General features: G+C 53.4%; 1 protein-coding gene across 2 annotated transcripts in view; it reads left to right on the forward strand.

Annotated features, from left to right (window-relative positions):
* Window positions 1-8,442, forward strand: part of SLC24A4 (solute carrier family 24 member 4) — a 110,274-nt gene extending 101,832 nt beyond the window's left edge. The window contains exons 13-17 of one of the 2 annotated variants that reach the window (XM_084884075.1): window positions 677-843; window positions 4,051-4,165; window positions 5,884-5,996; window positions 6,401-6,466; window positions 7,021-8,442. In XM_084884075.1, coding sequence (XP_084740201.1) covers window positions 677-843; window positions 4,051-4,165; window positions 5,884-5,996; window positions 6,401-6,466; window positions 7,021-7,173 — 614 coding nt within the window. In that variant the 3' untranslated portion in view covers window positions 7,174-8,442. The remainder of the gene's footprint in view (window positions 1-676; window positions 844-4,050; window positions 4,166-5,883; window positions 5,997-6,400; window positions 6,467-7,020) is intronic. The other variant, XM_084884076.1, reaches the window with a different exon arrangement.
* The last annotated feature ends 3,817 nt before the right edge of the window (window positions 8,443-12,259 follow it).

Genomic DNA, 12,259 nt, shown 5'->3' on the forward strand with positions numbered 1-12,259 from the left:
CTTGCACCTGCTGAGGGCTGAGTGTGTAATCTTGGAGCAAAGAAGCTGAAATTTCCAGAGTACCTACCGTGTGCCAGGCTGGCTCTCTCTTTGCTGAGTGTTTTGTGTACGTGGGAGTGTGTTACATACATCGTATCATGTCTTTCTAGCCACAACCAAGAGAGAATGTTCCCATTGAACAGATGGAGACACTATTAAAGAAAAAGAACTTAGCACTGGGCCTGGTACACATAGCAAATATTTCATGCATTGAATATTATGTTGTTATTGTTACTGCAGCTGTTATTATCAGAGGAGAGTTGATGAGATTCCTTCAGGCCATTTAAATGCCAACCCAGGTCTGTCTGATTCCAAAGCCCATCCAAATTCCACATCCCCATCTCTGCTAACCTGGGCACGTCTGTTCCCACTCGGGGTCTCATTTTCCTTACGCTGAAGGATTTGGACCGACTGAAGTTATCCAATCAACACATACTTAATGGGTTGTGTTGCTAAGAGCACGTTTGCGGTGACCTTATGGAGGTATGTGATGCTATGAGATCAGCTGCTCAGAGTCACATTGGCAGCATTCTCTTGTTTGACTTGAAATAAATAGACAGACAGGTAGACTGACAGGTGTGTAACCCTGTGTGTGCTTCTGTCTCTTCCCTTCTTGCTCTGTCCCGTCCCCTGGCAGAGGCAAGCGGGGACAAAGCCAAGTGGGTGTTCACCTGGCCACTCATCTTCCTCCTGTGCGTCACCATCCCCAACTGCAGCAAGCCGCGCTGGGAGAAGTTCTTCATGGTCACCTTCCTCACCGCCACGCTGTGGATCGCCGTCTTCTCCTACCTAATGGTGTGGCTGGTGAGTGGCGGGGGCCGGGTGGACCGGACAGACAGCCTCTGCCCAGCACCTGCTAGAGGCGGGAGAGTGAACTCAGGCACTGCTGTGCCACCTTGAGCTAGTTGCCCCCCCCCCCTGACCTTGGCTTATTTTTCAGTGAGAAGGGGTATTGGCAGAGGTGCATGTTGCTGAGCTTTGCACCAGGGATGCCCAGACAGATACAGTGTGGCACTTGCATGCATTGCAGGCATGGCAGGATGGAGATGAGCCTTTGCACCCGGCAGGATGGGCAGATAATATGGCGGGGATGGCATGGACTGGAAGTCAAGGACTGGGCCTGATCCCTTGAAGATGTCACTGAAGAGCTCTAGAGAGCTCATCCCTAAGCCCCCGTCCTTTCCAGGGTCCCTGGGGAATGTGAGGGAGACTGGAGTTAGTGCGAGATGAATGCAAGCAGCCCTTCTATGCTCCTTGCCAAGGGCTGTTCCTCTCCCCCTCTGTGTTCAGGCACATGTACAGACTGTATATAAACTCTCTTAGTCCTCATAACAACCATTTCTATGATGTGCATTTTACAGATGAAGAAACTGAGGCAGGGAGATTGAGTAATTTGCCCAGTTAGTTACACAGTTAGCACCTAATAACACAATTAGTTACACATTAGTGAGTTCTAGGTTGGGATTAGAGCCCTGATCTGTTGTTCTCCTGAGTCCATGATCTCAACCCACCGTCCTGAACTGCCTCTCAGTTTATTGCTGGAATTTTCAGTGCCGTTTGAGCTGGAGTTTTGCAGGTGGAGAGGCCCGGGCATAGGTCCTGGTGAGCTCCTCCGGCCACGCATCACAGCTCTCAGTAAACCTTCACTGGCTGGGCTACCACGGACTCCCTTATAGGGTCCTTCCTTTCTTTGCCCTCTTCCATCTTTTCTCCCTCCTTCTTTCCCCTATCCCCCCCTCCTCCCTCCTCCTTCCATGTGGGGAGGCCAGGAGCACACAGAGCAGACGCGGTGCAGGATGGCTGCATTTCTGTTGTGGAGCTCACTGGCAGGGTTCCCCCTCCTCACACCAGGTGCTGCTGCCGAAAGGGCGAGCGAGCCTTGGTTTCAGAGGCAGAAGGGCCACCGCTCCCTCAGCCGGAGGGGAGCAGCGTGATGGGGAAAGGTGGACTGAGGGGGTCACATGGCAGTGGATTTGAACCCTCGTTTTTCCCCTTAGGTTCCATGAGACTTAGGGAAGTGCCCAGCAGTGAGTTTGGACACTTAGTAACTCTACCACCCCCACTTTTTTAAATTAAATCTTTATTGTTGAAAGTATATATGTCCCCCTTTTTCCCCCATTGACCCCTTCTAGTCTGCCCCACCCCCACTTCTGAAAGCAGAGTCTTAGCAAACGGCCTGGCGGACGTCCGAGGACCCTCCTTGCTCAGGCCTCTCCCCTGCGGCTGTGGACTACAGCTGACCTTCGTTTAAGGGAATTTCCACTACAGACAATAGTGGAGTACCACGGGGTAGCCTCGTTTCTTTTTTTATCCTCACTTGAGGATATATATTTTTATTATTATTATTATTATTATTATTATTATTAGAGCGAGAAACACCAATGTGAGAAACCTGATCAGTTGTCTGAGATCAAACCCGCAACCTGTGTATGTGCCCTGACTGAGAATCAACCCCATGACCTGTTGGTGTACAGATGATGCTACAACCAACCGAGCCACCAGGCCAGGCCCCATGTTAGCCTAATTTCTACCCAAGCAAGATGTGCAGCCCTTTGGGGGAACAAATTATTGAATGAATGTTCCAAGAAACCAGAAACACCCATCAGAAAAGATACATGCACCTGTGTTCATAGCAGCACAATTTACAATAGCTAAGATTTGGAAACAGCCCAAGTGCCCATCAGCAGATGAGTGGATTGAAAAACTGTGGTACATCTACACAGTGGAATACTATGCTGCAACACTATAAAAAAGAAGAAACTTTTACAATTTGCAGCAGCATGGATGGAACTGGAGAGCATTATGCTAAGCGAAATTAGCCAGTCGGAGAAAGATAAATATCACATGATCTCACTCCATGTGGGATATAATGATCAATATAACTTGATAAACAAGAATAGATTCAGCGACCAATAGCAGGGGAGAGGGGTCAGTTAGAGAGCAACCGAAGAACTTGCATGCATGCATATTAGCATAACTAATGGACACAGACACTGGGGCAGTGGGGGCTTGCCCGGGGTGGGAATGGCTGAGGGTAGTCAATTGGGGGAAAAGACAATAAAACTATGTAAAACTTTAGACAATAAAAAAAAAATTATTGAACGTGTCAAAACGGAGGGACATCTAAATGGATCATCCTGGCTGGCACCTTGGCACAGCTGGGGAGACAGAGGACAAGAGAAGACTGAGCCTCTGGAAGGAGAGGGAGGTCCCAGGGCAAAGCGACAGTTGGTAGCATCTTTGCTCCTGAACACCTGGACAGAGTGCACACACACACACACACACACACACACACACTTAAACACACACACACACACCCTTCCTTTGTCCTTCCATCCTTCAAGTTCTCAGCGAGGTAGTAAGATGATTGGAGAAAGAAAATGGAGTCATCCCCAGGAACGGAGGATAACCCAGGTCCTGGGTGTGTGACGTCGGGTACGACCTTAAAACCCGTCAGCCACAGCCTGCTGTGCTTGCGAAGGCCTTCGTGGCCACGCGGGTGAAGCGCCGGTGGGTCAGGCCTCCTCAGAGTCTCTTCTTGCTCAGCCCAAGCAGGCCAGTTCGTGTGTGCTCTGCCCTGCGCTCTGAGACAAGGACATCCTGCCCTCCTGGTGACACTCCCCAAAATGCATATTACTCCTATAAGGGGGGGGGGGGGGTAGAGAAGAACACTCATAAGATGTTATTTATTTGTTTACTTATTTTTAATATATTTTATTGAGTTTTTACAGAGAGGAAGAGAGAGGGATAGAGAGTTAGAAACATCGATTAGCTACCTCTTGCACACCCCCTACTGGGGATGTGCCTGCATCCAAGGTATATGCCCTTGACCGGAATCGAACCTAGGACCCTTGAGTCCACAGGCCAACGCTCTATCCACTGAGCCAACCCGGTCAGGGCAACGTAAGATGTTTTTAAAACAAAACCCTGTTCGGGGCTTTGTCATTGGTCACAGCAGGACTGTGTCCAAGTGAAAAGCCCTCAGGACAAGCAGCACCCCCCCTCCTGCAGGTGACTATTATCGGGTACACGTTTGGGATCCCCGACGTCATCATGGGCATCACTTTCCTGGCGGCGGGCACCAGCGTTCCAGACTGCATGGCCAGCTTGATCGTGGCGAGACAAGGTACCTGTCGCATCTCAGCTCCCGCACCATCGGCCCCACGCTGCAGCCCCTCATCCCGCCCCAGTGACAGCTCCCAGCTCTTAGGGCGTGCAGTGCCCTCAGCCCTGGAGGAAACTGACGGCTGGAAAACACGTGTCGGGCTCCACCCGTGGGGAGAATGCTCCCGGGATGCACTCCAGGCCTGGAGAAGCATTTGCATGCCTGCAGTTGTATAAAAATGAACTTGTTCTGAAATCCCCAATGTGAGATTACACAGGGCCGAAGCCCAGACTTCGTTGTGTGTTTTGTTATTGATGTTGTTTTTTAATATTTTTAAATTGATTTCAGCAAGAGGAAGGGAGAGGGAGAGATAGAAACATCAATGATGAGGGAGAATCATTGATCCGCTGCCTCCTGCACGCCCCCCACTGGGGATCAAGCCCACAACCAGGGTCTGAGCCGTGACGGAATCAAACCGTGACCTCCTGGTTCATATTTGATGCTCAACCACTGAGCCATACCAGCCGGCGGAAGCCCAGCCTGCTTCTAGCTAACGAGGCAGTAACGAGGAATGTTCTGGTCCCAGGAAGGCGGGGGCGGGGGTGTCCTGTACCTCCAGCTGTTTCCCTCTGCTTCTTCGATGTTCTGGAACGTGTGCAGTGTTCTGGCTCGTTCGGTCGTTTCTCTGGGGCTTGCCCCACGGCACGTGTGGAGCCAGGGGAGCAGGGCCTGCGTGCTCTCTGCGGGCGGAACCCAAGAGCCAGCGTTGGTGTCTGCTGCTGTCCAGCGCGGACTCCCGCAGGCCTCCCTCCGTGGGGGACAGTTGGAAAGCCTGGGGGCCAGGGCTGTGACTATGGGGTGAAATCTCAGAGCAGACGGGGGAGGACAGAGGCGCCCAGTGGGGAAGGTGGCTCTGGAGAGAGGAGACGGGGGTCTGGCGTTCCTCACATTCGGAAGCGAGCCCGGCCAGAGATTTTCCTGGGGCAGCCCGGGCAGAGCGGGCAGCCGGCCCGGCTGAGCGGCCTCGTCCTCTCCTCCCTCCCTCATTACACCGTCCACCTGGCCAGCTGGTGCTCGCCTCCTCGCTGGGGGCTGCGAGGGAGCACCTGTCCCAGGCCTCTGTCCTTGCCTTGTAGATGACCACCTTCAGGTCCCCATGCCGTGCTCCCTGCGCTGTCTGTGTCCACGCTTCCCCTTTTCCTACGGAAACCAGTCCTGTTGGATTGGGGCCCACCCTCGTGACCTCACTTCGGTTATCTCTGCAGAGACCCTGTCTCTGAACCAGCTCACATTCTGAGGCCCTAGGCCAGTGGTCGGCAAACTCATTAGTCCACAGAGCCAAATGTCAACAGTACAATGATTGAAATTTCTTTTGAGAGACACATTTTTTTAAACTTAAACTTCTTCTAACGCCACTTCTTCAAGATAGACTCCCCAGGCCGTGGTGTTTTGTGGAAGAGCCACACTCAAGGGGCCAAAGAGCCACGTGTGGCTCACAAGCCGCAGTTTGCCGACCACGGCCTTAGGAATTAGGACTCCAGCATATGAGCCTTGGGGTCACCCTTCAGCCCATCCCAGGCCCCTGCAGACTCCCTGAGGGCTGGGTCTTGGATCTCGGAAGAAGGGCTTAGCAACGTGGGGCCTGGAAGGACTGGCGCTGACAGAGCAGTTTAGGGGAAGAACAAGGGTTCCCCATGACCTGCTCCTCTTGGATGACCCGTGGCCGTTGCCCCCTGCAGGCCTGGGCGACATGGCGGTCTCCAATACCATCGGGAGCAACGTGTTCGACATCCTCGTGGGCCTGGGCATCCCGTGGGGGCTGCAGACCATGGTGATCAATTACGGATCCACAGTAAGTTCCCGCGGCTCCTCAGCAAGCGAGCCAGACACCGGGCACGGGAATGAGGGTGCTGTGGGCCTTTCCCAGCCGAGGGCACGGGGAGCCATACTTCTCCTTGGCACCCAGTGCCCACTTTCCACAAAGGCCTCCAGAGCAGCCTGAGGGGGCCTGCAAGGGAAGCCCCTGAGCCCAGCCTCATCGGTGCTTTTGCCCCGTCTGTCAGCCACTGCCCGGCCTGCCCCCTCCTGGTCCTTCCCTCAGACAAGCAGAGTCCAGACTCGATCCACAGTCAGCTGACGGCCCACAGCCCCCTGCTCACCTGGGACAGGCTTTCGGGTGGGGGAGGGGATGCGCTGGGCTTGCAGACGGATGGGCCCTGAGCAGCCCGCAGAGTCAGGCTGTGTTTTTTTCTGCAGGTGAAGATCAACAGCCGGGGCCTGGTCTACTCCGTGGTGTTGCTGCTGGGCTCCGTGGCGCTCACCGTGAGTTCTTACATTTAAAAAAAAAAAAAAAAAAAAAAAAAAAAAAAAAAAGCCTCATGCTTCATGATGTCGGATCTACCCGGTCACTTATGAGTGTTTGAAAGCCCTGCCAGGGAGGTGTGGATTTAGAATGAGGGTGTGCTCCAAACTGTCCCTCCAAACACACACACACATGCACGCACACACATGCACACGTAGGAGAAGGCAGTCCAAGCTGAAGTGGGCCAACAGGAGCCTTGGAAGTTTCGCTGAAGGAGGCCGAGGCTACCAAGTTCTGAAGCAAAGGGAGGACCTGGCCGAAGATGTAGTTGATGAAGGCTGGGATGAGGAGGGCCTGTTCCCTGCGGGCAGCTAGCGTGTGTCCCCCAGGGCCAGGCCGGGCCGGGGTCTCGCCTGGCGTGGACAAGTCTGAAGCCTGCAAGCATCACCCCTCTGCTCCAGCCCGCACTTTGGAGGAAGTGACAGGGTTTCCCGGTACAGAGGCCTTTTGTCTGTATCTCTCTGCCCCCCCACCCCCCCTCCACCCACCCAACCGCCGCCCTCTCTCCCGCCAGGTCCTGGGCATCCATCTCAACAAATGGAGGCTGGACTGGAAGCTGGGCGTCTACGTGCTGGTCCTCTACGCCATCTTCCTGTGCTTCTCCATCATGATCGAGTTCAACGTCTTCACCTTCGTCAACCTGCCCATGTGCCGAGAAGACGACTAAAGGGGGGCCGCCCGCCGGGAGCTGTATGGACGCCGGCCTAGGTCCTCCCCGCGCCCCCTCCCCCGCGCGTCCCCGGCTCGGGCAGCGCCGCTGTCTTTTCTCACACTGGAAGGAAGAGCCATCGTGGTCTTGGGCCCCGGGCCAGGCTGCCGGGCATCCTCCTCCTCCTCCTCCTCCTCCTCCTCGGAGCTAGTTCTGCCCCCCAGAAGGCCAGAGGCAGGGGTCGCTATTTGAGCATCTTTGTGGTCACAGGTGTGTGGCTCGTGCCCCGTCTCTGGGACACTTGGGTCAGAAGGACTTCTGGGTGCGGTTTGTCTTTCCGTTCCTGAGAGATGAGGGGGATCGGTGACAGTGACGTCTCCTGGGGCACCTGCAAAATGGCAGTGTTGTCCTCCAGTGTCTCCTCCGGGCCAGAGTGGGGCGTCGCTTAGGCAACGTTTGCTGCAAAGGGAAGGAGAGCTGACTTCCGCTGGAGCAGGGGCCTCCTCCTGCCAGGCGTGTGAGGCTGTGACGGCAGACACCCTACCCTTTTCTCCAGACCAACTGGGAGAAGGGGAACAGCTTTTCAGGTTTGTTTATCGTTGTTTTTACGGCAGAAGCGAGAAAACAAGAACACAATATTCTCCTCCTTGTACTGATGCATTCGGAGAACGAGCAATGATCTATTGAGAATGAAATGTCCTGCAGGACATCACACTTGAAATGGGGACCAGCACGGTAACACTCATGGAGAACGGGCCCTGTGCGTGTGGTGGTGTGTGAACACGCTGACACACGTGGCTAGGAGCTCGGGAAGGAGTGAGAGACAAACCTCGAAACGGGCGCTGATGCAGAGGCGGAGCTCGTGGTTCACAGCCATACGTTCCGGACCTTCCGTGCGAGGCAGTGCGAGGTCCCCTGGGGTTTGTCGTCACTCTGTTCATGCCCGACTCTCAGAACCACTCCGTCGAAAGAAGACCCAATTGCTGATCCGCCCAGCAGATCTCATCGCGCACAGAGTGGGAAGGGGTGGGCCTGCGTTCGGTTCACAACCAGAAGAGAGAGATCCCGGAACCAGGGCTTGGAATGGTTAGAGCTAAGTTTCTTGAACCTTCACAGCTTGCTACACGGGAAAGGCCAAGGGCGGGAGGCTGACTCAACGATAGAGAAATATTCATTTCCGATTGCTTCCGGGCTCTCAAATATATATATATATTAAAAAGGTTTATGAACACAAACCATTTGTGGTTTCTGAAAAGAGAGCACAATTCATTTTGTATGTACAGAGGTATTCTTATTTTTGTAATGTTCCTATCGCAGGCGTCTGTCCGATTCGATGCACTTTTAACAGGAAGCTGTTTTGCACGGAAGACTGAGTGGGAATCACCCGAGGTGGCGAGAGGAAGGAAGGTTTTTAGTGATGACTCACGGTGGTGGTGGGGTGAAATCCAGTGGCCGATTCCTTCCAGACACACAGCAGTTGGGACCCAAGGTGGGGTTCGGGGCTGAGCTCTCTAAGGCCTCTCGGATTTCAGCAGGAGGAAGTGTTCGAGCGTGTGTCCTTTCAGTGAGCACGAGCCTACGCTGGGCCTGGACTCCGCCTCCAGGCTTCCCTCCTGGATTGATAGCAGCGTTAGCAGCTACACCACATGAAGGCTTCTCTTTGCTGCTCTGTCTAGATGGGGGGGTCTCCGTGGTCTTCAAGTTGAGGATAAAGGTGATTTTCCTAAGAAATTAGCTAAGTGGGAGGCTGAGGAGGCCATAGGTCATCGGTATTAACTTAAGATGCAAGGGGTCCCGGGGGTCCCAGACACTCTGTCCTCCTAGCATCCTAGCAGCTGGCCCGGGGCCTCCATCTTTACAGACCCATTGGGTTTCAAAGCGCATCTGTCTCTTATCTTCATTCTCAACCCCCTTCTCTTCCTCCCCCCGTTACATAAGTAGGGATTTTTCTCCCTTTTAACGGAAAAATTGGTCTTGGAGAAGTGACTCTAGGTCACAGTAAGTAGCAGAGCAGGGACTGAACTCCAGATTGCCACCCACTGTGGCTCCGCCAGTCCAGTGGGGTGGCGATCCTTGGGGAATGGGGGGTCAGGCTGTGCAGGTGTAAGTATGATTTTGCCCTTGTGGTTGGTTTTTATCATTTGAGTTAAAACTCCATCAGATGTTCACTTGATTCCTGGGTGCCCCAGCTCGTACCCTATCCAACCTCTCTACATGTTTCCTGATAAAGGGAAATAGTTTCAGCTGCAAGGCGCAGGCCACATGGCATGGCCCCAGAATGCTATCCCTGCCGGTGTCACTGGTCTGAACGCGTGTATCGTGTTCAGAGAATGCATCCTAGGTACCGGCCTTTTCCTCAGCGGAATCCTCCCGCGTTTATGAAGTACACTGCAGTTAGCGTTTGAGACTAACAACAATGTGTTTAACATGCAGAGCACTCCTGGTTAATTCTCTTTTGACTTGAATGTGCCAGTGTCACCTCCTTAAAGCGCCGATGCATTTATCGCGCTTAGGAAACGATATATACACTGTAGGTGAAAATGTCTCTTTTCAAAAAATTTTTCCATCACATGTTTAAACAACTGCTTGATTAATTAGGCCTTCGTTTTAAAATAATGCTTTTTGCCCCATGCAGGAATACTCCCTTTTCTCCCCCAAGCTAATTAGCATGGGGTAATTACTCTGCTACCAAAATAAGCAATTAAAAATTTTTTTAATTTAGTTCTTGAAATGGGGGAGGGGGGGAGCAACAGAAAAGGAAAACAAACAATTGCCCTCAGATAGAAAATGTCTGTGGAAGCAGGAGCAGGTGTTCCTTCTGATGGCTGGTTTGGAATTCGCCCTGACCAGCCCGAGTGGAAGGTGTGTGATGTCTTGAGAACCTGGCCCTGAAGGCAAGTTCTGGGTCAGCTGCAGAGAGAGACGAATGGGTGAGGGCATTTTGGATGGTGGGGGGAGGGGGTCAGATTCCTCCCACCCTTCCCATGAGCCACCATCAGCTGGCCTCTGTGTTTTCTGTCCGTCCGTCTGTCCACCCACCCATCCCTGGGCACAGGCCTTGCTGCCCTGGTGAGTTTCCATCAGCTCCTGCCGCCACCTGTCAAGGCGACTTCTCGCTCTGCCTGTCAATCCCCGGCCTTTGCGGACCTGAGCAGCTGATTGGGCACCAGCCCTCCGAGCTAACCCAGGCCCGGTGTGCACACCTCTTTAGGGCGGCCATGGAGACCCCAACCAGAGACCCCTCCTCCTGGGCTGCCAGGCTCCAGGGCCTCTTCCCGGGATGAGGATGTGAAAGCCTTGTTGTATCTGCAGGAGCCCAGCACTCGGGGACACCAGAGTCACCCCAGGCTGGGACCAGGGGGAGTGGGTCTTTCTTTCCTCTGGGTCTTTCTCTTCCCTGAGCCCTGGGCCCCTCCCTGTCCTGAGGGTGGGGTGCATACAGGTGAGAGGGACTGGGAGGTATGAAATGGCCTAGTGGGTCACGGTGCTGGGCAGTGCGAGGTCGGGGGACTTTTGTCACGTTTGGGGACTTTCCCCCGGGAGTCAGGGAGCGCGTAGCCAAGCCCTGCAGCTGGTGCTGGTGCCCCTCGGTGCATGGTGCCCTCCCCAGCCTGACCCTGAGGGCACTGAGGGCTGGGCGTGGTCTCTCCCCTTCCACCCACCTCTGTTCCCTCTGGCATGACCCTCCCCAGCTGGAGAATGTGACAGCTCCAGCACATGCCTGTTGGGGTGACAATCGTCAGGGGGCTGTTCGCATGTGCCATGATGTAAATATTCCCAGTCCCTCCAGTGCAAGCATGTCACACTCAAAGGCTCACCCGGGCCAGATAAGGCTGAAGTGTATGTGGTCCGCAAGAAAACAAAAGCTTCAATTTTCATAGAAAGGTAGGTTTATTTCAATAGAGACATGCTGAATACAAAGGGCTGAAATAAATGAGTCATGGTTAACATAAAAAAATAGAACATTTTAATAAAAATTAATATTTTTTTCTTGAACATTAACTTACCGGACACTGAATAACTGCACAAATTAATAAGGGTAACGCAAACAAACCTGTTTTTCTTCTCCAAAAGCAAAATATTTCCTGTTGCGTACACTAAACAAGTCAGTCCAAGACTAATGACATGGCCATCGGCCACTAAAATATTCGCTGCTGGTATTAGCAGAGAGAAATGGTGCACCTGCGCGGAAGGTGAGGAAGGGAAATGAATGCAACACGATTATAGTAACCGGTCATTAGCAAGCGTTGTAGTTCATTATTAATAATTACATATAATAGGATATTGTAAAAATTAAGTTACAAAATTCTTATTAACATGTTTCTTACATACCGTTATATTGACTGGGCCACAAAAACACGTGTTATGGGCCGCATATGGCCCACGGGCCTTGAGTTTGACACGCTTGTTCTAGTGCCTCCAACATGGCTTCCATGCCTGCCTGCCTCCCTTTCGGGCAGTTAGCAGATGTGTGCAGGGCATCTGAGATGGCCCACATCTTAGGAGCTTCATTGTCACATCGTGCCCATAGGAACTTCCAGAAGTTTCTGAAAATGCTCTCTGGGGTGTTCTTGGGTGGCAGGAAGTCATCATCCCTCCTCACCCAACACCCTGCCTCCCCAGCCCCTCCCTCCCTGCCTCCCTCCCTCCCTTTCTCTCCCTGTGGATTCACCCAGAGTGTCTGGGCCCCCCACAACATGTGAGCACCTGCTCTCTCTGGCTTTGCACTCTGCCGCCCCTCAAGGCTCCCTCAGCTCCTCAAAGCATGGGGAAGGGCCCCTCAGCCCTCGGTAAATCCTCCTCCTGTCAGTCACGTGGGTCCTTCCATGGGCCCAGCCCACAGGGCAGAGGACACAGTGGGGGACAGATTCTGCCGCTCACTTTGAGCCCCGCCTCTTGCCAACCTGGTGGGTGGGGACCTCTGGGCTGTGCTGCAGAGAAGCCCCCCCAGAGGGCACGGTCCGCAGGGGCACAGATTTCCAAAGGGCATTTAGGTGGTTGTATTTGCTTTTTAATACGAAAGACTAAATTGGGACGCTGGTTGTGCACTGACTTCAGGCTGGTGGCCGAGAGGAGAAGGCCCACCCAGCCTGTCCCCGCTGCC

The sequence above is a fragment of the Pipistrellus hanaki genome, assembly GCF_964339955.1.
Source record: "Pipistrellus hanaki genome assembly, chromosome: 1".
In the NCBI taxonomy this organism is placed as follows: domain Eukaryota; kingdom Metazoa; phylum Chordata; class Mammalia; order Chiroptera; family Vespertilionidae; genus Pipistrellus; species Pipistrellus hanaki.